This window comes from Chamaea fasciata, unplaced genomic scaffold (genome assembly GCF_029207755.1).
Source record: "Chamaea fasciata isolate MVZ Bird 193981 ecotype frontalis unplaced genomic scaffold, bChaFas1.0.hap1 SCAF_16, whole genome shotgun sequence".
In the NCBI taxonomy this organism is placed as follows: Eukaryota; Metazoa; Chordata; class Aves; order Passeriformes; family Sylviidae; genus Chamaea; species Chamaea fasciata.
In genome coordinates this window covers 5,537,874-5,560,662 of record NW_027094101.1, presented here as the reverse complement: position 1 = coordinate 5,560,662, position 22,789 = coordinate 5,537,874, and the positions used below count along the sequence as shown (strand labels likewise).

Below are 22,789 nucleotides of genomic sequence, written 5' to 3'. Positions count from 1 at the left end.
GCCAGCTGACCTGGCAGGCTCCAGAAGGGGAACAAGACAGGAGAATGGAATGATTTTAAACTGAACATATGAAACACCTGGAGCTTGCATCCCTCATAAAGGCTTAAGCCTTGTAGAAAACAATTGAGGTCTACCTGGTTGAATAGTGGTTTTCAGGAGGAAGTTTGGCATAACCAGCCAAGGAATAAGGAATAAGATCATTCAGGGAAGAAAGGGGTGTCTTACATGATGAGGAAGCACAAGGCTAAAGGTACATTTGTCCAAAGGTTAGATCATATAAAGGTCATTATTCAGCAAATATGAGCCCCCAGCCTTGTAGATGCAAGGAAGGCAAGGAAGGAGGTGGATCTGATCCAGAGTGGGGCATGGTCAGCAGGGTCCTGGAGCTAACAGCTGCTGGGCACTCACTGGAGCTGCCTGTGTGTTGTGGAGATGTTGCAGCACAGCAGCCACCCAGAAGCAGAAGGAGGAAGTGTGTCGCAACATTTCTGGGATTTATGTTTTTATTAGTTTCCAAGAAATGGGCTGGAGGCAATGGTTTCCCCCAGAGCATGCCTAGGATGACTCAGCCCTGCCTGCTCCATGAGCTAAGAGGCAGAGGGGCTGTAAAGACAGGCAGGAAGGATCACAGCTGGCACAGGATGCAGGACGTGGGCACTGCGATGAGAACTTGCAATGGCACATGCTCTGTGCCTGGGCAAAATGTTTGTTCCTGCAGGGTTTTCTTGGACCAGCAGCACCCTGCGGGGCAAAAGTGACGTGTTGCTGCTGCTCTGCTGGTATTTCATCCTTGCCCTGGGAGCCTCTGAACTCATAAAAAGACCTTTCAGAAAGAGACTTAAATTATCTCTGAAAAGCCAGGGGGAGTGTATTGTGGTTTGTTTTTTGGGTTTTTTTGGTTTGGCTTGTTTTTTTTTTCCCCAAGCCAGGCTCTGAGTGCAATGCATTAAAATGACAAAGGTAAGTAAAAGTCTTGCAATGACAAGAAATTCCTGTCTCACTAATGTGTCTGGTACGTGTTTCGCTCCGGAGCCGCACTGCTACGTGCTGCCCTGCCTGAGCACACAGAGCCCAGCACAAAACACCTGCCAGGCACTGACACTGCTCTGAGTGCATTCCTGGGGCAGCCAGGCCCCTCAGGGTGCTCGTGGCCTGCTTGTCCTCCATCTCTCATGCCCACGTGGCATTCTGCCACTGCTTGTGACCCAGGTAGTACTGGTGAGGATGTGGAGCATTGGGTATCGCCCACCTAAAGGCAACCACACCACTGCCAGTCAGCCAGCCTGGGCCACTGAAACACCAACCGTGCATCCTTTAACTTAAATCCCCCAAAATCTCTACACCTTCCCTGCCAGCCCCATTCTTGACCAGCAGTGCATCCCAAAATGCAGCCTCAGATAACTCCTGCTGGCTTTTACTGTGGTGGGTTCCTTGTAAGCAAGGGCAAGAGACACAAGAAAGGGGTCACATCAGAGGGCCACGCAGAGCCATGTCCCGCCTCACACAGCAGTTGTGATTTTCTGGAGCTAGAAGTCCAGCTATTTCCTCTGAGATGTTTGTGGCTGTGAGTATAGCTCACTCTTTGTGCTGTTGAACGTGTCCTGGCAGCAGGCTGCCCACAGATCCCTGTGCTTGCCTCTCTCGTGCTGAGGTATTGAAGGTGGTGCAACCCAGCTTTATCAGTTTGACCTGAAATCAACTGCATACTGTCATACCAGATAGATCAACAGCAACAGAACAAAATATTTAATGATTAAGTAGGCAAGAAGGTCAGGCTTGCAATAGTTAGACTGCAAATAGAGCAACAGCAAAACAAATGCAAGCAAGCGCAGCAGCAGAGGCTTCCTTGTTCCAGAGCTTGCTGAGCACTCCCTGAGCTGTGCCCAGGAGCTGAGCCTGTGGTACAGCCCCCAAGTGCAACAAGTAGGAGGTGCAGAATCACTACTAGAGTGCTGCTTTTAGTTATGTGAACTAAAGCTAGTGAGGAGAGTCGGTGTCTTGGCCAGAGGCCGCCAAACTTTGTCATCCCTTCATATTCTTTCTCCTTTCTTTCCTTCCATTTGCAGAACAGCTCAGCTCTAGATGACAGTGACTTTAGTTTTATGTTGCAGGTTTACCATAACTGCCCCATTTTCAGTCAAATGGACAATACTGTCCCTATTCATCTCAACATACCTGGTAATTGAGACTGAAGTTTGGAATTAGGAGCGTGTGGATGATGGTTCACCCTGCAGTCAGTGCAGAGAGTGAGAAATGACAACCTTACAGCAGCTGATTCATCCCCTGAAGGATCCTTTCTCTCTGTGAAGGGTAGGGAAGATCTACAGAGCAAGTACAGCTGCTGAGGTGCAAGTGGAGCCGGGGGCTGAGCCTCTCCCAGCTCTCTGGTGGAGCGTGGCAGTCCTGCTGCCCAGCCCCGGCTCACACTGCCGCGGGCTTGTATCGCCTCAGCAACGCTGATTCAGAAACTCTTCCCTTGCCATGGCTGCTCATTTTCTGCCAGTTTAGGGAGCTAAGACAGCCCAATAAGGGATTGGATAAGTGCCAGAGCCAGCATGAAGCCAGGAGAGGTGAGGGAGTGGTAGAAATGCCTTTCTCAGCAGAAGCGGAAAACTGCTCAATTGGCCCCATCATAAATGGGCTGTTCAGCATGAAGTGCCTGGTGTGAGTTGGAAAGAACCCACTTCCCAAACCACTTAGATGTTTTGTGATAACTGTCCCGTCCCTGGGTCTTGGCATCAGCCCATGTTACACCCTTGTGTCTGGGACTCTGTGATAAAGATAAGGCACAATGGAAGCTCAGTCTGAGGCTCAGCTGAACAACCATCCTGAGGAGATTTCCAGATCCTTTGAGTGTCTCTTGTCTCCAGCTGGGCCATTGATACTCAGCTCTGCTACAGGGCTCGGACTTTAGGCTGAGAAATTGCCCATAGAGGCTGTCAGGGGATAGCTCTGATGGGTTACATCTACAGAGGAGGTCTGAAGGTGTTTCAGTCTTTCAAATTGTCCTGAAAACAGCATCTCTGATGTGCTGTTCCAGGAATGAATCACAGTCTCTGAGAGCAGAACTCAGAGCTGCCTGAAGGGTTTACATTATACAGACGTTGCAAGAGCTGTTGGAGAGAATGTCATGATTGAGAGAAAATAACAGTGCTTGGTGTTTCCTTCCCCTAAAGCTCAGGGACAGCTTTTCCCCACTGTGGCTAGATTTGCTTTAAAGCTTGAAGTGTTCACTACACTAATGCTGTCTTGTTTGATCATTCACAGGGCACAGCACAAACCAGGTGAGGCATGGGAGTCAAGGTAAAGCCGACATCAGCAGTGAGATCCAGGTCTGACTTATCCACTCCTGGAGGGGGTTGGAAAACAAATTTTCGGAGCAAGCCCGAAAAGAAGAGGAACAGCTCCATTTTGGCCAGTCCTTCACCAAGGCAAGCCCTTCGTCCTGAAAGCAACCAGGGGAAAAGTTAATGATCAGCACTGTAACTGTTAGTGTTGATGTCTGAGACCTTCGAAACCGCAGGTACAGTCTGGGAGAGCAGGCTGCTGAGGTAGGAAATTTTTCCTTCCTTTTCTCTGTATATTAGAGATGCCACTGATTTGGTCTCAAACTACACAGAAGTCTGTAGATATATGAAATTGCTCAGTGGCTGTGAGTAAATCCATGTCTCCCATCTCTCCCAAAGAAGAGGTGGTTACCTACAGGTGGATAGGAGAAATGACTAGAAATCCCTTACCCTCTGTTCTGTGTCCCTGGCTTTCATACTTTCCTGAAATCAGGGAGAACTGCCATTAGTCTTGCACCCACACCCCTCTTACCTATGGAGAATGGAATAAATGCTTCTCTCCTAATGAAGTTCCCATTGGCATCCAGGAAATGGGAAGGGTTGAACTGATCCGGGGTTTTCCAGTGTAACTGGTCATTCAGAGCAGAGGTAAGCAGTGGGATAATCTCAGTACCCTGAAAGGGATCAAAGAAACTCATGGGAGAGGAGATCACGCCCTTACTTGAGCCAGACTGTGTTATTTTTCCTAATGTGAAGAGGCAAATAAGACATGACAAACAGAACTGGGGAATGTTTCTCTGCCCCATCGTGGCCCCATCTGCCCCCCCTGTCTGTTTTCAATAACTGCTGTTTTATTTTTTGAACCACAAAACATTCCTTTCTTACAGAGTCAGATCTTTCAACAAAGGTGCTAGGGTAGAGGTCCCACATTTGACATAAAAGATTCAAACCAGTGTGATTTAATTAAATCTCTGGTTAATTGTGATTCAAACAACTGTACCAGACCACAATCTATTGTATGTTTATAATAATTATCCTGGATGCAAGACAAAGGGTCACAGCACAGATTAAACCATGCATCACTGTGTCTTTAGTTATTTATGTGTTGCTTTATCTGCTTTAAAGAAAGCTGTGAGGAATCTGTGCAGCACAAGCTGCCAGCCTCAGAGCTCACCTTAGGAATCACATAGCCTCGGAAATTCACATCTCTGGGAGTCGATCGTGATACGCCCATGGGGACAATATTGGCAAACCTTTGTATTTCATGTATTACTGCTTCTGTATAAGGCATTTTTTTCCGGTCCTCCAACTTAGGCAGCTCTCCTGGTTCAATGACATGGTTCATTTCTTCCTGAATCTTTCCTTGGAGGGAGGAAAGGATTAAGAAGCTGATAACAATCTCATCTTGCAACTGAAATGGCTACCAGTTTGGCAGAGATGAAGAAAAGAGAAAACTAAATATCTGGGAAGGCCAGAAGTGGCTAAGTCAGGGCATGGTGTGGTTCTTTCAGGTTTGTTGTTGAGCTACAGCAGCTCGAATGGAGTCACTACAGTCCATCTCATGCCTGACTCTCATCACACACCTTTGTTATCCCATAACCTTCAACAGAAACCAGATCAGAATCAGCTCCTGAGGAGACCTTTAGTGACGTAAGCCCATAGCTGCAGGTGATGGGGGAGCTTTAGTGTGACTTGTAGGCTGCCCCTTAGCCTCTCCCACTTGGCTGGGCTGGTTTATTGCAATGCAGCTGAATAAAATTCCTTTGCAAAGTCAATGGTTGTTATCTCTCTCAGGGCACTCAGAATAATTACTCTAGGCAACACTGAATGGGTTCCACTCCCTTCCACAACCAAAGCCTTAAGCATGCAACAGAAAATTGTACAAGAGACTTGTCCTCCTTACTCTGAATTTCTGGGTATTTCATCATCAGAAGCAGTCCCCAGCGCACAGTTGTGGATGTAGTCTCACTCCCAGCAGCAAAGAGGTCCAGGGTTGAAAACATCAGGTTTCCATTGCTGAATGCAGTGTGTGGTTTCTTTGACTCCTTCAAAACATGTGGGTAATACAGCAAGTGATACCCATATGTCACTGTGTTGCCACCATTTTTGTCTGCATTTTAGCTTTCTGTGACTTATATGTGCTGGAAAACTAAACATTTGGTCTCCAAGCATTAGGGCCTATGCTGTGTGGAATTTGTCTGGTCCCAGGCATATGTGTAATCCTCAGGTTTAGGTATTAGAAATCTAAACACAGTTAATCACTGTATCACTCTTGCAGGAAGGTTTGGGATGATCTCCTCCTTATGTTTGCTGAGTGGTAACTTATTTCGCCCTCGTGGGACATCTTGACAACTAAATCCCTTTAACCAGCAGTTCCAGTGGGTCCATGAGCAAATACAGCACAGCTCACTGTGAGCATGAGCTTTGATATAATTCTGCTCACTGCAGTTCTTCTGTTTCCACTCACTCCCAGTCCCTGACAGATGGCCAGCCCTAAGAATAAGTCAGAGCTAAGGGACTCAGCTTTGAAGTACCTGTTTTTGCTTCACCAGAAAGGCATCGACAAAGCCTGTTAAGTCATTTTCATTAAGATCCTCTTTGTGTTCCTCGAAGAGCTTCTGGAGAAAAGCATTCAATTCGCTGATATTTTGTAGCACAGTCTTGGAAGCTCCGGACAGAAATCCAAGGGATGGGTAGAAGTTATATAACTGTGGAGCAAGAGAGGTCTTAATGTTAATTGGCAGTTTTGAACACATACTGGTATCTCAAATCACACTGCTGGTCCCTTGTCCTATGCCCTGGCATTGGAGGCTGTAATTCCCCCCCCCTCTTCTACAGTCCAAGGATCTCTGAATTCCTGCAGAAATAAAGTGTTCTTTCTGTAATTCAAGGAGGCAGGTTTGGGGCTATGCTTCTGCTCTTCAAAGAGGGCAAAGTTGTTCCTTTTGTGAAGACTTTTGGATCTTTCTTTTCTTTTACTAATAAGCTTCACTGACTAAATGCAGGAGACTGGGAATCTGTGTATTGCAGATACAGAACCACAGATGTGCTCTGTACAGGCCGGGTGATAATGTTCTTGTTCTCAAGAAGCAAGATGTGGGAGGCCAGGAGAACAAACCCAGGAAACCAGATATCCCCCAAAAACCTAGCAGCTAAAACATAAAATTCAGCTCTTACCTGCACCATAGGGGAGCCCAACAGCTTAGTATTTTGATTTATCAGCTTCAGCAAAGTTAGAAATACTGGATCATCATATTCAAATCTCTCTCCAAACAATATAGAGCAGATGACATTGGATACAGCATTGTTGAGTATCATTTTAGTATCAAATGGTTTCCCTGTATTTCAAGCAATGAAAACAAGTGATAAAATGTCTATGCTTCTTTCAGTCTGGTTTCCTATGGAAATGTAGTCCTGAACTCCAAAAGAAAACTCATTCCCCACCCAGAATTCATAGCAGGGAATTCTGTTTCAGTGTTTTAAGGCCTTGGTTCAGTAACCTACTGTATGCTGAACTTTAACCACGAGATACTATTTGCTAAGAGTTAAACTTTCATTAATCTTTATTGTTCTGCTTGACCTGTTCTCTGTTTCTGGAGGAAAGACTTGACACTCACCATGATAGGATTCAAAATATTTGATAAGGGAATTTACTTCCTCCAGGATTTGGATCTCAAGGGTTCTTTTTCCCATTCCAAAATCTCTAAGTGTGGACAAGGTAAATCTTCTCATGGTTTTCCAGAGCTCTCCGTGGCTGAATGCTATGCCTAAAATAAAGGTGTAACATCCTTATGTGGTTCGTAAACATTCCTAGACACTGGTACCTCCTAAGATCACAAAAATGTGTAAGAGGACAGTACTCTCTGCTGTGAAAATATAATGAACAGAGACAAAACTTATCCAAGCAAAAGGTCAATTACCATTCCCTTGTGTAATTTTCCTAAATATGGGTATTTCTGCCCGCTCTCCAAACTCTTCAGCATGATTTAAAAGGGCATCCTTGATGGTTTCATATCCAGCCAGTACCACGACCTTCCTGGGTCCAAAGTGCACTGTGAAGACGTTGCCATATATCTTGGAGAGCTGTCAAGGTGAATAAATATGTTTGTTCAAAGCCAGATCTGGACTCTAACACTAGTACTAGCCACTCCAGGTGGCTTCTAGACCAAAAGGAGCCTCCCAGCCCTCCCTGATGTCTCCAGGTGCTGCTGTAATTCAAGTAGTGAGCAACAGCTATCGATTGCCAGCATCTCTGCTTGCACCCTGTTTGCACAACAAGGTGTCTGGTATCACTGCTCCTATCAGGGGAGTCGGTAAAGTGCCATTGCATTCCTGTGGTGTTCTGCAGTAACAGGCCAGCAATACCACCTTGGGAGGCTGGTTAGAGAATGCTGGAGCAGGCAGGCCTGTTTATTGTAGCATCGGTGACCTGAGGCAAGCGGGCGTGCACACACCTTTGAGGCTGAAGCCACAAACACTGCAAAAACAAAGCCAGACAATAACTCTTTCATTCAGGACAGCACTTGTCTCTAATTATGGCAAGGTGGGTAGTGTTGGAGTCATCACAGAATTATTTGCTGGCCACCAGAAACTTGAATCCGACTAGGAAGCATATTCTGGTAGATAATGTCACAGGAGTGTTAGGCTTTTATGGCAAATTAAAAATGAATCATCTGTTACCCAGAAAGGTGGCTTTGACAAGCTAATCATTCACTTGGTATTTTAGGCTTCGTTTAAACACACTGCAAGCCATCCGCTCCAAATGTCTTCTTGTTTCTGATGTGCCTGGCTTACCATTTTCTATGCATTAGATAGATTCCACAAATTGAATTTCAGATTAGAAGCAGCTCCTGTTATTACGCCAGACAAATTGAATTTGTTTTCATCAAACAGTGGTTTGACGGCTTGGGAGATAACATTAGCACTGGTTCTTTCATCCCTGGCAGCTCACAGAGTGTGTGGCAGACCCAGGGGCAGGGAATCACAGCTGCCTCCGAGCCTCCCTTTGGCCATCTCCTAGCATTAGTGCTTCTTGGCATGCACTCTGGTTTTACTCAAGTATTGGATGTGGCAGGCTTGAAAGCCCAAATAAAGCTTCTTGGTAGATGACAGGAAATTAGTGTGGTGCTGTCATGTGACATTTGTACCATAAAATCCCCCAGTACTGCCAAAGATAGTTCATAGTTTCATACTCATGTTCTCAAACATACCCAGGATCAGATGGGAGCTCAGGACCAGAAGCCCATCAGAACTGATCTCTACACAATCCCGTGCCCCATAAATCAAGGCAGATGAGCACTGTGTGCCTGCTGTAGGAATTCTGTACTTTGGCAGCACAGGATGCCCTTTCTTCTACAGCTAACTGGAGGATGGCACTTTCTGCACTGCCCTCTCACTGCAGATGTTCAAGTGGATGAAGGAGTTCTCTGGGGACCAGCTTTTCCCCACTGTAGTGTCCAGTAAGCAGCACAAACACCAGGGCATGTGACAGGTTCCTCACAACACCTCAGTTGTCTCTACAGTAACAGGAAAAAATCTGAATTCCCACTGAATTGTCCCCAGGTCCCTACAGGAACACTTCAGACACTTTCTGAAACAAACATTGCCCCTGGCTTCTTAACATTTAAGTCTTTTTTCCTCTCTCTTTTAGAAATATAAGTACCCATGGAGCTGTGTAAGAAAAAGCAATTTGTTTAGCTAGGCATATAAACTCCATGCATCGAGTCCTCAACCACCCTGGGCAGTGTGTGCAGGGGGAGGGCTGGGAAGGCAGAGCTGTGCTTTGCATTGCAGAGATATAAATAGCTTTGGGAAAAAGTCTGCATAGGGCATCCCCTTCCCCTCTGCTGTGGGGATAATAACTTTTCTTGCTTCATCCCTTCCATCCTTCCTAGAGGTCTGGTGGCAGTGAGACCTTTCTTGATGGCAGCAGCCTGGCCAACTCAAGTCTTTTACCTGCAGCCTCTGAAGGGATCAAAACACCAACAGTCTGGAGTAGATTGCAAGGGGTGGGTGGTCTTGGTGTGGCTTGAATGTGTATACAGAAAGGACTGTATTTTATATATATATATATATATACACAAGTGTGTATATGTGTCTGTGCACCTCTGAAGGTAAGGTCATTCTGCCAGCCTGCCTGTGTGCCACATATCTCATTGCTGCCCTCCACACAAAGCGAACACAACCACATCTGTTTCCCCAGGTGCATTTCTCCTTTCAGGAATTGCACATTTGCCCCCTGCCTGCTCGCACATCCCCTACCTCTGTCAGCGACTGGAACGGCTTTTTCAGGTCCACCACGTTCAGGTTCCCAATCAGAGGAAGAGGTCGTGGGCCAGGGGGCAGATTGCAAACTGACTTCTTGGAGCTGGAGAGAAAGTAAAGGAGAGCAAACAGCCCTGCTGCCAAACAGAGCAGCGAGCTGGAGCCCAGGTACTGCAGGAGACTCTGCAGGGCCATGTCCAAAGCCAGGTGAGGGTATGAGCATCTTGGGGTCCCTTTATAGCCCTTCTGTCATTGCCTGAACACGCCTTCTGGGGAAGTGGCTTTACACAGAGAAAAGGGCTCTGCAGACTTGTTTATGTCCACTTAGACCAGATGTACTCAATTTTCCTGCCAAATAAAACACCTTCTATTATTCTGAACCATGGATTATCATAATCTGAAGCTCTTATTTCATCTGCAACGCTGGGGTGAGGTGTTTGTTTTCTAGTGAAAATCTGTGTTGTGGACATGTTGTTCTGCATGTGATTTTAGGGTCAGAACTCAAGGACAGGACCCATGCTGGACTGCTGTGACTGTGCCAGGTCACAGGACTCAGCTGGACCACTGGTGATGCAATGGAGGAAGCAGGACACAGGAGGGAAAGCTCACAGTAATGCATGGCCCAGGGTGCACCTGGTAAGCAAGCCCTTGGGGAGGACAAGATTGACCACAGAGAAGCTGGAATGGTGGTTGCATGAAGATGTGCTAATTCAGGATTGCTGACAGGAGCAGATCTATTTACAGGTGACAGCGCTGACTCTTTTTGCTTTCCTGCAACCCCAGTAAAATCACCTCCTTGAGCAAATCAGTGTTTTTATTGCTAGGATTGTTATTGTCTTTGTCCCAAAAATCCCCTACCAGCAATCCCAAAATGCCCCTGAAACCATTTCAGTCACTAATTTGACAGTTTACTGCCCAGAGAACTGTATGCCTGGATGGCCATGCCTTGGCTCAGCTTTTGGTGATGAGTCTCTCTGTTTATGAACACCTGCATGCAATCCTCCAGGAGAAACGGTCCCCTGCAGGCAATCCTGCCTAGATTGAGAAAGAGATCCTGAATCCTTGTAGCTTGGGAGGAGCCAGGATCAGACTCTGCAGCTGGGCAAGCAGAGGATGGAGGAGGGAGGCTGCCTGGGCAGCTGCTGCCAAGGAGGTGCCAACCAGGAGGAGCACATGGCAGCAGTTCTGGCCCTGCAGGTACTGAGTCATGTCCCAAGCCAGGGCAGGGTCCTGCAAGAGCCCACGTGCCCAGGTGACAGCTCCAAGAGCCACCCCCACCCTCTGCATCCTTGGGGGATGATAACAAAGCAGAAGTGACCAAGAACAAGGAGCCACTTGTATAAATGGTGTCTTTAGGGGAAGGAGCTGATTTGATGCTCTATCCCATATTCTCCAGTGGGGATATTTTGCTCCCTAGCTGCAGATTCTGGCAGATTACTGGGCTGTGCTGCTGTTCAACCCTTTAGAAATCTTTAGTTTAATGATTCTTTTGCTAGAATTCTCCAAGGCTCCCGGGTGCAGGCTACATTGATGGAAAAATTATGATTATTTATTAATAATAATAAAAGTACATTAGCCAAAGGCAAGGGGAATCAATAAACTCTAACTAGATTGACATGAAAAAGGTGCCTGCACGTCTGCCTGCTCTCCAAGGCTTGTTCTCAGGAGTGGAGTTTTTCACAAGGGGGAACTTTCCTGTGCAGAAGAGGACCAGGCAGGGTGGGCACAGAAAGGAGGGCAATGGATGGTCACATCCATCTCAAGATTTGCTGCACAACTATGAGGTCTTGGCCTGCACTCCCCTCTTCCAGATATTTCCACGAATATCCTGTTCTGCCAGATTCTTCTCTGAGCAAATGGTGTGACTACTGGGACTCCTGAGACTTTAAATATGCAGTGAGAGGGAGGGAAAAAACCCCACGTGGGGGCAGTTGGTAGCAAAGGAGGAAATCTACTGCTGTTTGCATAGAGCTCTGTTGGAGTAGAGCTGGCTGCTGCCAGAGTGAGCAAAAGGACTTTCCCTAGGACTTCAGTCTGTGGTGATAATATAGGGTGAGACCCTTTATCAAGTAGTGAGCCCATGGACTTGCAGCCTGCTGGACTGATGCCCTGTGAGAAATGATGGATGAGCTCTCCAGAGGGAGGGAATCTTTGCAGTTTTAAACTACAGCCAATGTGCTGCCCGAGCCCCCATTTCTTCCTCACATCCCTCGGCTCCCAGTGTGCAATCCTGAACACAGCCCACAGCCACAGGCTTGCAGGTGAGGATCCCATACAGGACTGGGGGAAAATGTTGCGCCCAGCTCTTTGTCTTTCTGCCAGCCCAAGGCAGAACCCCCTCAGGTGAACAGACTTTGTGGGCACAGCTCAGGGGACTCATCAGTTCCTCCGGGAAAATGACCCTGCACTTAAACACCACAGTAACTCCTGTGTGCTCATCTGGAGAAGGTCACATCACCTTCTAATGGGACACAGGTTAACAGTGCTGCAGTAACTGTAGGATAATGCAGGGAAAGAGTTGTTATGAGGCCATAATTCAGTCAATGACTGCTGATAACATCATAAACCATGAGAGTGAACACCAAATGCTTGTGTGCCTTGCAAGGCTCTGCCATTGCTTTACAGCCGCCAGAGATGCCTATCAGCCCATGCATTGTTATCAGGGATATATAAAGCCTGAGCACACCCTATTAAACATTAACATTTTTAAAGACCCAGATGTGTTAAAACTCAGGCTGCTCCTTGCTAATGGATTTTGCTTGCCTTGACAAATGCCAGTGCAAAAAGAAATCAAAAGCTTTCCGACTCTGACCTCTTTCAATTTTTCATCATTATTGCATTGTTTTATTGGATTACACCCACTTCTTCCCACCCTGCAAGTCTGTATTTCTACAGGATCACTGCAGGGTAGTGATCAGTATCTCAAGTGTTCACCTGGCTCATTTTTATACAAATGACTCTTTAAGTTCTTTTCATTTATCTGTCAAATCAGTGTGGGTTGCAAATCTACTTTGAGAAGAAAGACATCCGAAAAATATTTTTAAAAATCTTTATTTCATGGCATTTTTTTCTAAAGAAGATTCCTGGGGTGTTTTGGTTTTGGGTTTTTTTTCCCCCATATTCTGTTTTGAAAGATTATATGTGATAAGTCTGGTCACTGGGAGAAGAAAATAAAAAAATCTGTGCATGAGATTAGTGCGTTGTGCATCCCTGTGCAGAGCCTAAGGTGAGAGTATTTCCCACTTGTGTTCAGCATTTACCATTCCTGGGAACTTTGTTGCTTTTAAATGCCTCCTTCCTGGACTGAATAGATGCCATTCCTTCATGAGTCTCACTCAGTGAGAAAACACATGGGAGATCCTTGCCTTTGGTGCTGGTAATGTACCTTTCAATGCAAATCTACAAAAATATTTGCAGTAAAATTCCTCGTAACTGCAGCTGCAACCATGATCTTCCAGATCTACATTTACACCATCAAGTCAAGGCAGCCTGACCTGGGAGGTGAGTATTGAGTAGGTTAGGTTAGGAATAAATGATTTTCAAAATACAGCTGATAAATCAAATGCCTCAACACAGCTCCAAGGATTTTTTGTTCTGGCTCTCTGGCTTCTGTCTCTCTCAACAACATATTGCAGAAACTGTGTTATTCCAAGGGAAATTTGAGGGATGTCATGAAGGGTGATTAGCTGGTATGACAGAATCAGGGTCCCAGAATCTTACTTTTGGGCTCCTGTCTTGATGCAGGTGGAGATGTGGATTTAGATGTATCAGAATTGCAAGGAACGGTTTAAGATGAAGGTTTGTTTCGCCTCTCAGTGCAGCGTTGCTATTTCCACAACGTTCCTCCCTAAATTGATGAGGCTTTGGCTCAGTAACAGAAAATGGGCTATCACTCTGTACATCTTTACAGGGCACATAACGTATTAAGGCCCTGACCTTATTGGCATGAAACTACAATTTCCCTGTAAGTGCAAAACAATAATATTTCATTAATCATCCACAGCAGAAATCCCCATTCCCCAGACTATCCTGGCAATATTCTGCATTTTTGCTTGTCTAGGAACCTGAATTAAAAGGGAGAAAAATGGTTTACAACAGCCTGTGGCAGTGATGGAGCAAGAGGCCTTATGTAAGAGCTGGCGGCGTGCTCGCCTGACGAAGGTGAGGCGTAGGAATGAGTGATCCTGGAAGGATGTTTCTCTGAGGTGTGTTCTGTGCCTGGGCTGGGAACAGCAGTCTCAAGGGCACAAATTCCAGCATCTGAATGTGCTTGGTCTTGTTCAACTCATTAATTTCCTACAGCTATCCCAAGTCAAGCTACGAAATCCCCTAGTGCTTTACTCCGAGCCTTTCATGGCCTGTCAATAAATTATTTTCCAATTAACTACCTGATAATTTGAGTCTGCAGGCTCTTAAAAGAGGCAGCGTGGTGAGAGAGAGAAAATAATGGAAGCCACGGATGCTTCCCTGCCTGTAAAAAAGAATAAAGGTTCTTCTCTGAAGTATTATTCAATCTGGTGCTTCCAAAAAGTAATGGCGAGTGTGTAATAACTCCTTCTGAGGAGATGTTTGCCCAACTGATGGATAAACACCAGTAGTGGAATAAGTTTTCAGTATTATCTGACAGCACTGGAAAAGAACAGTTTTTAATGTTGCTTCAGTCCATAATTAATGATGAAAAGCTCTGATTCAAGCACAGGATTTTTATTTCTTTTTTAGTCTATCAAGCTGTGTAGCTTGAAAGGGGAAGATCTAAGATTTTCCCTAGTTTGGGAAGTCTTCTAATTTGAGCATTCTAATTTTTGGCAAGGCCTCAGGACTCCATACTAGAGATACTGTGAAACACTATGAATCATCTCACCTCTCTTGTACAATGGGCACCCTTTTGCTGAAGTAGCTATTTCAGATTTCCCTGGTGCTCTCAAAGTCTCTCGCTCCTTTGAAAGATAATATGTGAAAAGTATTTAATACTCTGTGGCACTGCTCTTTGTGGCTCTGTTTTTATTGAGTTCTTTTGGAACTGGTTGGTTTAATCTGCAAATTAGGGGTTTTTTTTTTCCTCACAGTGATTATCTAATGGGAGTTTCACTTGATCTCCTTGGGAAAAATATATCCTAAATGCTAAAGCGCGTGTATTAGATTGTATGACAACCCGTACCTTTAAAGGAAATTCTAGAAGACACAACTGGCATTTGCAATAAAAAAAAAAAAAAAAAACCATTAAGTAATCATAACCAAACACCTGCTACTACACCTGACCTGAATTTGAGTAACTACAACATTTAAGACTCCAAAGAAAGACCCTGAGTTAACAAATAAATAAATAAAAAAAATAGATATAATAAAATATAGCAAGTTGATGTAGCCTTTGCAGAGAATCATAGAACGAATTAGGTTGGAAAAGACCTTTAAGATCATTGATCCCAACTGTTCCCCCAGCGCTGCCAAGGCCACCACTAAAATCATGTCCCCAAGTGCCACATCTACGTGGCTTTTAAATAACTCCGGGGATGGGGGCTCCACCACTGCCCTTGGCAATGCCTGGGGAAGTGAATTTTCCTAATATCCACACTCATGCCCAGTTGGGTGTCACCTATAACCTAGTGAGGGTGCCCCGACCCCATCACCCAGATCATTGGTAAAGATGTTAAACAGAACTGGAAAGGGTTGGTGCTGTTTGCCTGGGGATAATTCCACTGGGATCTCTGCACATCTTTTTCCTTTGACTTCTCCCTTCATCGCACAGGAAATCAGCAAGCCAGCCACTGTGACAGAAAGTAAAGAATGTAATTTGGGCAGTTGGCTAAAATCAAGTGCCTTGACACATCCGTTGAACTCGTCCAGATAAACCAAACTTACTTCCCTGCTGTCCAACCTTCTGAAATCTGGGAGACAGTTTGCTGCGTGCATTTATGGAAGAGGAGTATCTCCCTTTTACCATTAAGTGTTATAACGAAGTCAAGTGGAAAAGTGCTATTTACTGTATAATAAAACCCATCTATTGTTCATAGCCCTGAAAACCTAATAATAAAACCTTATATTTCAAGCTGTGCAAACCAGTTGCTTATGTAATAGAACATGGTGTAATTTTCCATTTACAATTTCAATACTGTAATAAGAAAGCAATCAAAGCATAAACAAGAGACACTTTAAACAGAGCTGCAGTTAATATTTCCATAATGGCTGTCTTTAAAAATTGAAGCTATTTCACTTCTTTTTTTTTCCCCTGCCTTGAATTCTTTCTCTTTAGCTCAGTCATTTAGTTAAAAGAAAATCAATTTTTAAAAGATAAAATACTGTCTTAAACCAATTGCAGCTATGGGCAAAGAAGAAAAAATACCAGCATAATCCACAGTTAACACTTGGTGAGTTAAATTAAAGCTATTTCTCATCCTCCTTTCAGAAGATTGTGAATCTGCAGTTTGTGCAGGCAGAAGGGGTGTTTTTCTTTGTTGTACATCTTGAGGATCTGGAAGTTCACCATTTCCCAAGCTTCTGCCAATACCCTCTTGGTGTTACTGGTCTCACCAGTGTTTATGCCATGTGATGGGAATCCACATGATGGGAATCCATTGATGGGAATCCATTGATGGGAATCCACATGCTCTCCCAATGCTTGTAGGAGGTACAAAATAACTCAGTGCTGCCTGTAGGGTTTGTGTACAACTTAAACCGTGAGGATTAATGAGATGAGCAACCACACCATGGCCACCATGGGCAGCTGATGGTTGAGTGGAATGGGGATGGTCCATCCAAAATCCTGCTGTGTTTCTAAGGAAATTGATCCTGCCTTCCAGCCAGTGCCAGCCCCACAGCTCTGGGATCACACTCCAGCCAGAGCTGGGTCCAGAAATGGGCTTTTAAGTCAAAACCCAGAGCCCAGCAGTGATAGGTGAGGAACTTATTATTTGGGCAGAAGAGAAGGAGGAGCCTGGCCTCAGGCCTGCCTAGAAAAGGGAAAGATTGGACGTGGTGGATCCTGTATGAAGGGATTTGTAGACACCAGGCCCCAAGTTTGGCTCTTTCCTTCTCCATTTCCCAACACGCCAATGCCAAGGACAGACTGTTTTTCCTGACCCTTTCACAGACAGGCAGCCCACGACATCACAGCCACCCATTCACAGGAACGAATCGCAGACTCACTGAATCCCAGAATATCCTGACTTGGAAGCGACCCATAAGGATCATCAGTCCTGCACAGGACAACCCAGAAAACACTGGGAGCATTCAGAGGGGAATGAGGACAATGACACGGGATTTGTGAGGAGGAATCCGCTTATTTCGCAGTCTGTCGGAGCCCTGGAAGCGAAGACGGACGTGACCCTCCGGCTCCGGGCCCGGCCCAATATGGCGGGCGGCGCCGTCTCCATGGCGACAGACACCGCTGCGGTTGCCACAGCAACGCCCACGCCGTTCCCATGGCGGCGCGGCCCCGCCCGCTCCGGTCACGTGGGCCCGCTCGATGCGCTCGGCGTGCGGCTCCCCCCGGCGGCGGCAGCGAGCGGGAGAGTGACCGGAGAGTGACCATAGGGACCGGGGAGTGACCACAGGGACTGGGGAGTGACCACAGGGCACACGGAGAGTGACCACAGGGATCAGGGAGTCACCGCAGGGAGCGGGAAGTGACCCAGAGAAGTGACCACAGGGACCGGGCCGTCCCCACCCCCGGCAGCGACATGTCCACCGCCATGAACTTCAGCAGCAAGAGCTTCACGCCGCGGCCGCCGGACAAGGGCGCGTTCCCGCTGGATCACTTCGGTGCGTTCGGCGGCCCAGCGCCGGGCCTGCCCCGCTCCGCCCCGCTCTGCCCCGCGGGCCCGGGGCCGGCCCGGAGCGCGGCGGTAGCGCGGCCCTCGCTGTGTGTGTGTGTTGCAGGGGAGTGCAGCGACTTCAAGGAGCGGTTCATGGAGTGTCTGCGGCGGAGCGGCTACGAGAGCGCGGCGTGCCGGCAGAGCGCCATGGCCTACCTGGAGTGCCGCATGGACAGGTGAGTCCCGCCGGGGCGGGGACAGCGGGGAGCCCTTGAGCGGCCCGGGGGGGAACGGAGCCCGCAGTCACACAGGGGGTTTTGTCCTTGAAAGAAACAGATGCTCCGTGTGGCATCTGCAGGTTACCTACCTTGTGGTTTGGATGTTATCCCCTGTGGGATAATAGCGAGACCCGGGTAGATTCCACCCTGTACAGTGAAGCTTTTTTTGTTTGTTTGTTTTCAGCTATGGTCACCAGTTAAACTTTTAACTTGTAGCCCATACTCTGCTCACCCTCTGCATGGCCTTCTCAGTAAGGACTGAGTGTCTTCAAGATGCCTCCAAGTGTTGTGTACAACTTAACCATGAATTATCAGAGCCAGTGGTATTTTTCTTGCATACCCCAACGCAATTGAGTCTTAATTTATGCTGAGTTCAAGTATAATATTTTATAATATTTTGGATATATATTTCCAATACATATCCAAAATATTTTGGAAATAATTTGGCCTGTTAGCCCCTTAGAAATATGTTTCAAGCAGGCAGGTTAAAAGCTTTTTCATCTCAGTTCAAGTGAAGAAAGTGTGGGTGACTGGTTTTCCAGGGATGTTTCCTTTTGTGCATTGCTTTGCAATGCTTCCGGTACAAGGGTGACTCAGGGAACTTTGAAAAACGCACAAATTTCCCTGTATCTAGGGAAAGTACACCGCAAATCAAAAATGAGTTTGAAAATCACTACAGCAAAGTCTAGTGGCCCCACGAAGGCTGTTCTAAACCAGATTCACTTGAAAATGTAAATGGCATTGGTAGGATTTTAGGAAGCTCTTATGCAATGTGTTAACCAGGAGTCAGGTCAGTTTCTAATCAAACTCTTAATCAGTACCTAAAATGGGGAAACAACACATTAAATTGGAAAAAATCATTGTTAAGGGAGAAAAGAATAATTGCTGAATGTTGCTTTCCTAAAACTGTATTTTCTAAAGTCTTGCCAAACAGCAGTCTCTCTGTATAGATGTTTTGGATCTGTTTAGGGTAAATAATAATAAATGAAATAGAAGATGCTGCTGTTCTCTTGGTTAGAGGCTGTGTTCTCTGAAATGTTTTTTGTTGTTTTCTTCTTTTTTTCCTTAGGCAACTTATGGCTAATGAACCACTGGAAAAATTGGGGTTTAAAGACCTGATAAATGAGAAATCAGAAGAAAAACCTGAAAAGTTGTGATGAAGACAGACTTTGCTCCTCATGAAGGGAAGGCAAAACTCTGAATGTAGTACATATTGTACATTCTGTTCATATTGCAATAGGAAGTGTTTCCTGAAAGAACCTTTTTTCCAAAGTTTAATTTTCCTAAAATAAGATTTTCCTTTAAATGAGCAAAAGTACTGCCTTTGTCTACTTTGCTCAAGTATTTCTTAACTTCTTTCTTTTAATTTCTCTAGAGGCAAAATGGTTACAGCCCTGAGTGTTCTCCGTGTCTCTGTAAGAACAGTGAAGTCTTATTTTAAGAGGACAGAAACCCAAACCAAACAATCCTTTATTGTGTAGGAATTGAACTACTGATTAATCTTCTGTGGGCAGTACTGATATGCTCACAGCAGTTACTTGCCAGATGGAAATAAAGCTGTTGTACTTTAAAATTGCTTTTTATTAAATACTGGTGTTAGTGGGGTGATCTCACCCTGCTATGGAAGACACTGGGGTCCTCTGGGGGTGCTTGGGGTGGGGCTTTTTTTAAAGTCATTTCATCTTTCATCATTGTTGGGAGAGCATTTCTAGTTCCAGACACCAGTCAGGCAGTGATTCTGCTTTTATTTACCATGCCAGCTGAGTTCGCCTAATTTTTTCATCATTTAACTGGGAATAGTGGTATTTTTCTTGCATGTTCTAATGCAGTTGTAGTCTTTCAGAATTAACGTTGAGTTCAAGCAGAAATAATTTGGCCTGTTAGCCCCCTAGAAATATGTTTCAAGCAGGCAATAAATGTGTAAATCTTCTGGATGTGTTTCCCACTGTATGTTCTGCCCTGTTATCCCTGCTGCTTTTGTTTTTGTTTTTAGCCCAGTGAATCATTTCTCTGTGTATCTGGCTCTCTCTGCCAAGGCAGTTCTCCTTTATTTGGTGTCCCCTCTCTGATACACCTCACCTCCCCTGCTGTCTGCTTTTGCTTCTGCCTCTCTCCACTGTGCATCTGCTCATACCAAGTTCCAGGAAAGGGTGAAAGAACATTTTCTGCTCTTCAGACTGATCACTGGGGCTGAGATTTAAATTGTTGCTCTGTCTAATCTGATGGAACAGAGTGCACATAGCTCAGAGCAGGTTCCTGTTTGAAAAGGACATTTGCCTGCTGCTGCATATTCTTATTCCACTTCATTCTGCTGTTCAAATTATATCCCTTGGTGAGATTAGTACATTTATAGGAAAGAAAGCAGAGATTGTATTGCTGCAACAGATACTAAACGACATTATATTAAACCACTGAATAAGAGCTTTCTTTTGGCGATACCAAGTTAGAATTAAAATAATCTCCAGCATCTTCAGAAGAAAGAAATCAAATTTCATGCTTCTGTGCTCCCTGAATATTATAAGGTGAATTCCTGGTAGGTCTGAAAGAACCCACCAGTGGTGGGGGAGTAATCTGGGCTGTTACAGTGGCAGTTTCATTTTTTGATTGTTACTTTGCACTGTGGTTTTGGCCAAGCGGTTCTTTCACCAGTTCCATCTGTGTTTCCCTGAGACATTGATGCCAGCTCTGTCCTATGGGTTGTTACAAGGTTCTTGAGGTGTTGAGTGATTGCCACCCTACCAAGACTGCGGGGGTGAGAGGTTGGCACCTTTCAACAGCCCTAAGATCACATCCTCGTCCTGTCCACATCTGTGGGCACGTCTCATCCTGTCTCCCAGCACAGTGAGTCAGCTGCTGTCCGCTCCTGCCAGGACAAGAAGAGAGCTGTGAGAGGATAGCTGAAAATGCAGGGGATGGGCAGGGGCACATCTGTCCTGGCTGTGAACATTGGCTGCAGAAAAGAAAATGTTCACTGGAGCTTTAAGGGAAGCTCAGAGCTGCTGGGGGACATCAGACATTGAGAAGTGGTGGGGAAAAAATGCCATTAGTACCAGACCTGGGGTCAAACAGTTTTCCCAACCTGCTCAAGGGGATAAGTCCCTGCAACACTTGAGTCATCTGGGGAAGTTCCCAGAATGCTCTTCAATTAATTCCTGTCAACATACAAATCATTAGTTAAAATCTTTCCACTTGAAACCTCTTTATTTTAGTATTGCTGGTGATATCCGGGTTTATGCTCCTTTAAACTGACAGTGGGGTATAAGCCAAATGAAAGCAGTAGGTTCATAGCCAACATTCCTGTGCCCAGGCCAAGAAAGAACCTCTCCAGGAGCTTGTCACCACACCGGGAAAAATCTGTATTCTGGAAACGCCGGGCTGAGGTGTGTGTGCTCCAGGGGAGGCAGTTTGTCAGGGGCACTGATTCCTTGGTGGAGCTGTTTGGAGCTGATGAGCTGCTGTGCTGTGGGAGTGCATCAATCTTCCTGTGAGGAGCCTGCCAGGTGCTGCCCGTGTCAGCGCTGCCGTGAAGCTCCACCTGCTGACAGATCCTGCGACCTGGAGACAGGCAAACCGTTGGGAATCAGCTGGGACTGACGTACAGACTGCCAGCCAGGACGTAATTGCACAGGTGTGGAAGGGATAGCCCGAAGCAGGAGGAAGTGGTGGCTGTGTTGGCGTGAAGATCTATGTGAGCTGCTACCATCGCAATAGAAATCAATAAGCCAGGGAGTTGTAATTGTCTTTTCTGTAGCTTTTCTGCAACAAAGCCTCATTCACACCCTAATGAGGCACCCAGCTGCTTGGGATCGGTCCCAGGGAGTCCCCGGAGGGCTCTGGATCAGCAGAGCTTTGCCCACACATTCTTTACTCAGATTAAAATCCACTCAACCACAAAGAGCTTAACCTTGATCACAGCAGTTATTTACAGAGAGAACATTGCTGCAAGTTAACCATCCTTACCTCTTCCTGGGAGACCTTGAGCTCTAGCTGTATCTCTCCAAACAACTACAGTGACCTGCAGAACCAGGAAGAAAGAGTTTAATAAACATTTCCAGAGCTCTGGGTGTGCTTTCACACAGAAAAAAAAAAACCTACACAAAGAGAGCCTCCTGTGCTTGCTCTGGAAATGGGCCATGGTCCAAAGTCCTTTGCAGGAGCACAATGAGGCCGTGCCTCCGTGCTGAGGAGGGATTGTTGCTGCATCTGCCACCTGCAAGGGCATACCTGGCATAGCAGGAGGGTCACAGCTGTCAGCGCCTGTGGGGTGAATGTTTGGGGCTCAGAGCAGGCAGTGGGTGTGGCTGCTGACCTTCATGCTTGCTCCTTCCCCAAAGCATTCTCCCCAGTCTATCCTGCTGGCTTCAAGCCCAAGGAATTCCTTGTGGCTGGGTATTACACTTATGGTCACTGGTCACCAGCTTGGTTCCCTTGGGAGAGCACGTTGTTGCTGGTGATTATTTGCCCTTTGGGGCAGCAATCCAAACAGTTTTTACTTATTGCTGCCTTTGGTTTTGGCTGAACCAGGTGAGGGGCAACGAGTTAAAGCACCTCTTGAATTTCACCTCGTTGTTGTCTCACTCCAAGCAGAGAACTGAGAGGCAACACCATTTTCACTGATCCTCCAGAACAAAACCTGGGTTGTAGGAGGCTATGAGAGAAGGAACAGCCTGCTGCCACTTAAAAAATATCTGAAGCATCACTTGTTGCTGCTCTGAGAAGTGCCTTGGGTGTTCTGGCTCCACTGGAGAGCAGTATTTTTCTACATTTCTCATCCATAATTCCTGGGATGGGAATGATACTTCTGCTAGTGTGCAAGGCTGCTGTCATGTCTGGTAGCATATCTATCCAGAGGACTTCAGTGCCTTTGTGCCTGGAAGAGATCCATGCTGGAAGAGATCCTTCTGCTGAATTGAGAATGTTGTATTTTATATCAGGTTTCCCACAAAAATCAAAGTTCTGACTCAGATTATTTAAAAAAAAAAAAGACTGGCAGTGCACATACCAGGGTATATTTCCTTTTCAAGGGTATTTCAATGAAAACTGGACATCTGATTAAACTTATCCTGTTTTTGTTTTCTTTTTCCTAATGGTTCTGCTTCTGTCAGTAACTGGCAATGTTGCATTTTTGTGAGGATGCAGCAGATTCTCTAGCTTACAGATTTCAAGACAAAATGCCTTCCTTCTGGAATGAAGGTGCCATATGGCTTGA

At 45.9% G+C, this 22,789-nt stretch overlaps 2 protein-coding genes and 1 long non-coding RNA gene across 3 annotated transcripts; 1 reads left to right on the top strand and 2 right to left on the bottom strand.

Moving 5' to 3' along the window:
- Nucleotides 1-3,255: 3,255 nt before the first annotated feature.
- Nucleotides 3,256-9,774, bottom strand: LOC136297736 (cytochrome P450 2K4-like). The gene is given in 10 exon segments (XM_066197901.1): nucleotides 3,256-3,445; nucleotides 3,820-3,961; nucleotides 4,462-4,649; nucleotides 5,191-5,332; nucleotides 5,822-5,995; nucleotides 6,465-6,625; nucleotides 6,905-7,054; nucleotides 7,208-7,370; nucleotides 9,549-9,752; nucleotides 9,754-9,774. Coding segments are annotated over 10 exon segments (1,533 nt in total). The 3' UTR covers nucleotides 3,256-3,257.
- A 7,243-nt stretch (nucleotides 9,775-17,017) lies between these two features.
- On the top strand, nucleotides 17,018-19,704 carry COX19 (cytochrome c oxidase assembly factor COX19). The gene is made up of 3 exons (XM_066198354.1): nucleotides 17,018-17,309; nucleotides 17,427-17,538; nucleotides 18,650-19,704. Exons 1-3 carry the CDS (start codon nucleotides 17,228-17,230, stop codon nucleotides 18,735-18,737), a joined length of 282 nt encoding a protein of 93 aa, XP_066054451.1. The 5' UTR covers nucleotides 17,018-17,227; the 3' UTR covers nucleotides 18,738-19,704.
- Nucleotides 19,705-20,769: 1,065 nt separating this feature from the next.
- Nucleotides 20,770-21,763, bottom strand: LOC136297979 (uncharacterized). The gene is made up of 3 exons (XR_010723253.1): nucleotides 21,676-21,763; nucleotides 21,541-21,595; nucleotides 20,770-21,135 (listed from the first exon to the last, which is right to left on the bottom strand). It is a non-coding gene; the product is annotated as an uncharacterized lncRNA (long non-coding RNA).
- Between the last annotated feature and the right edge of the window lie 1,026 nt (nucleotides 21,764-22,789).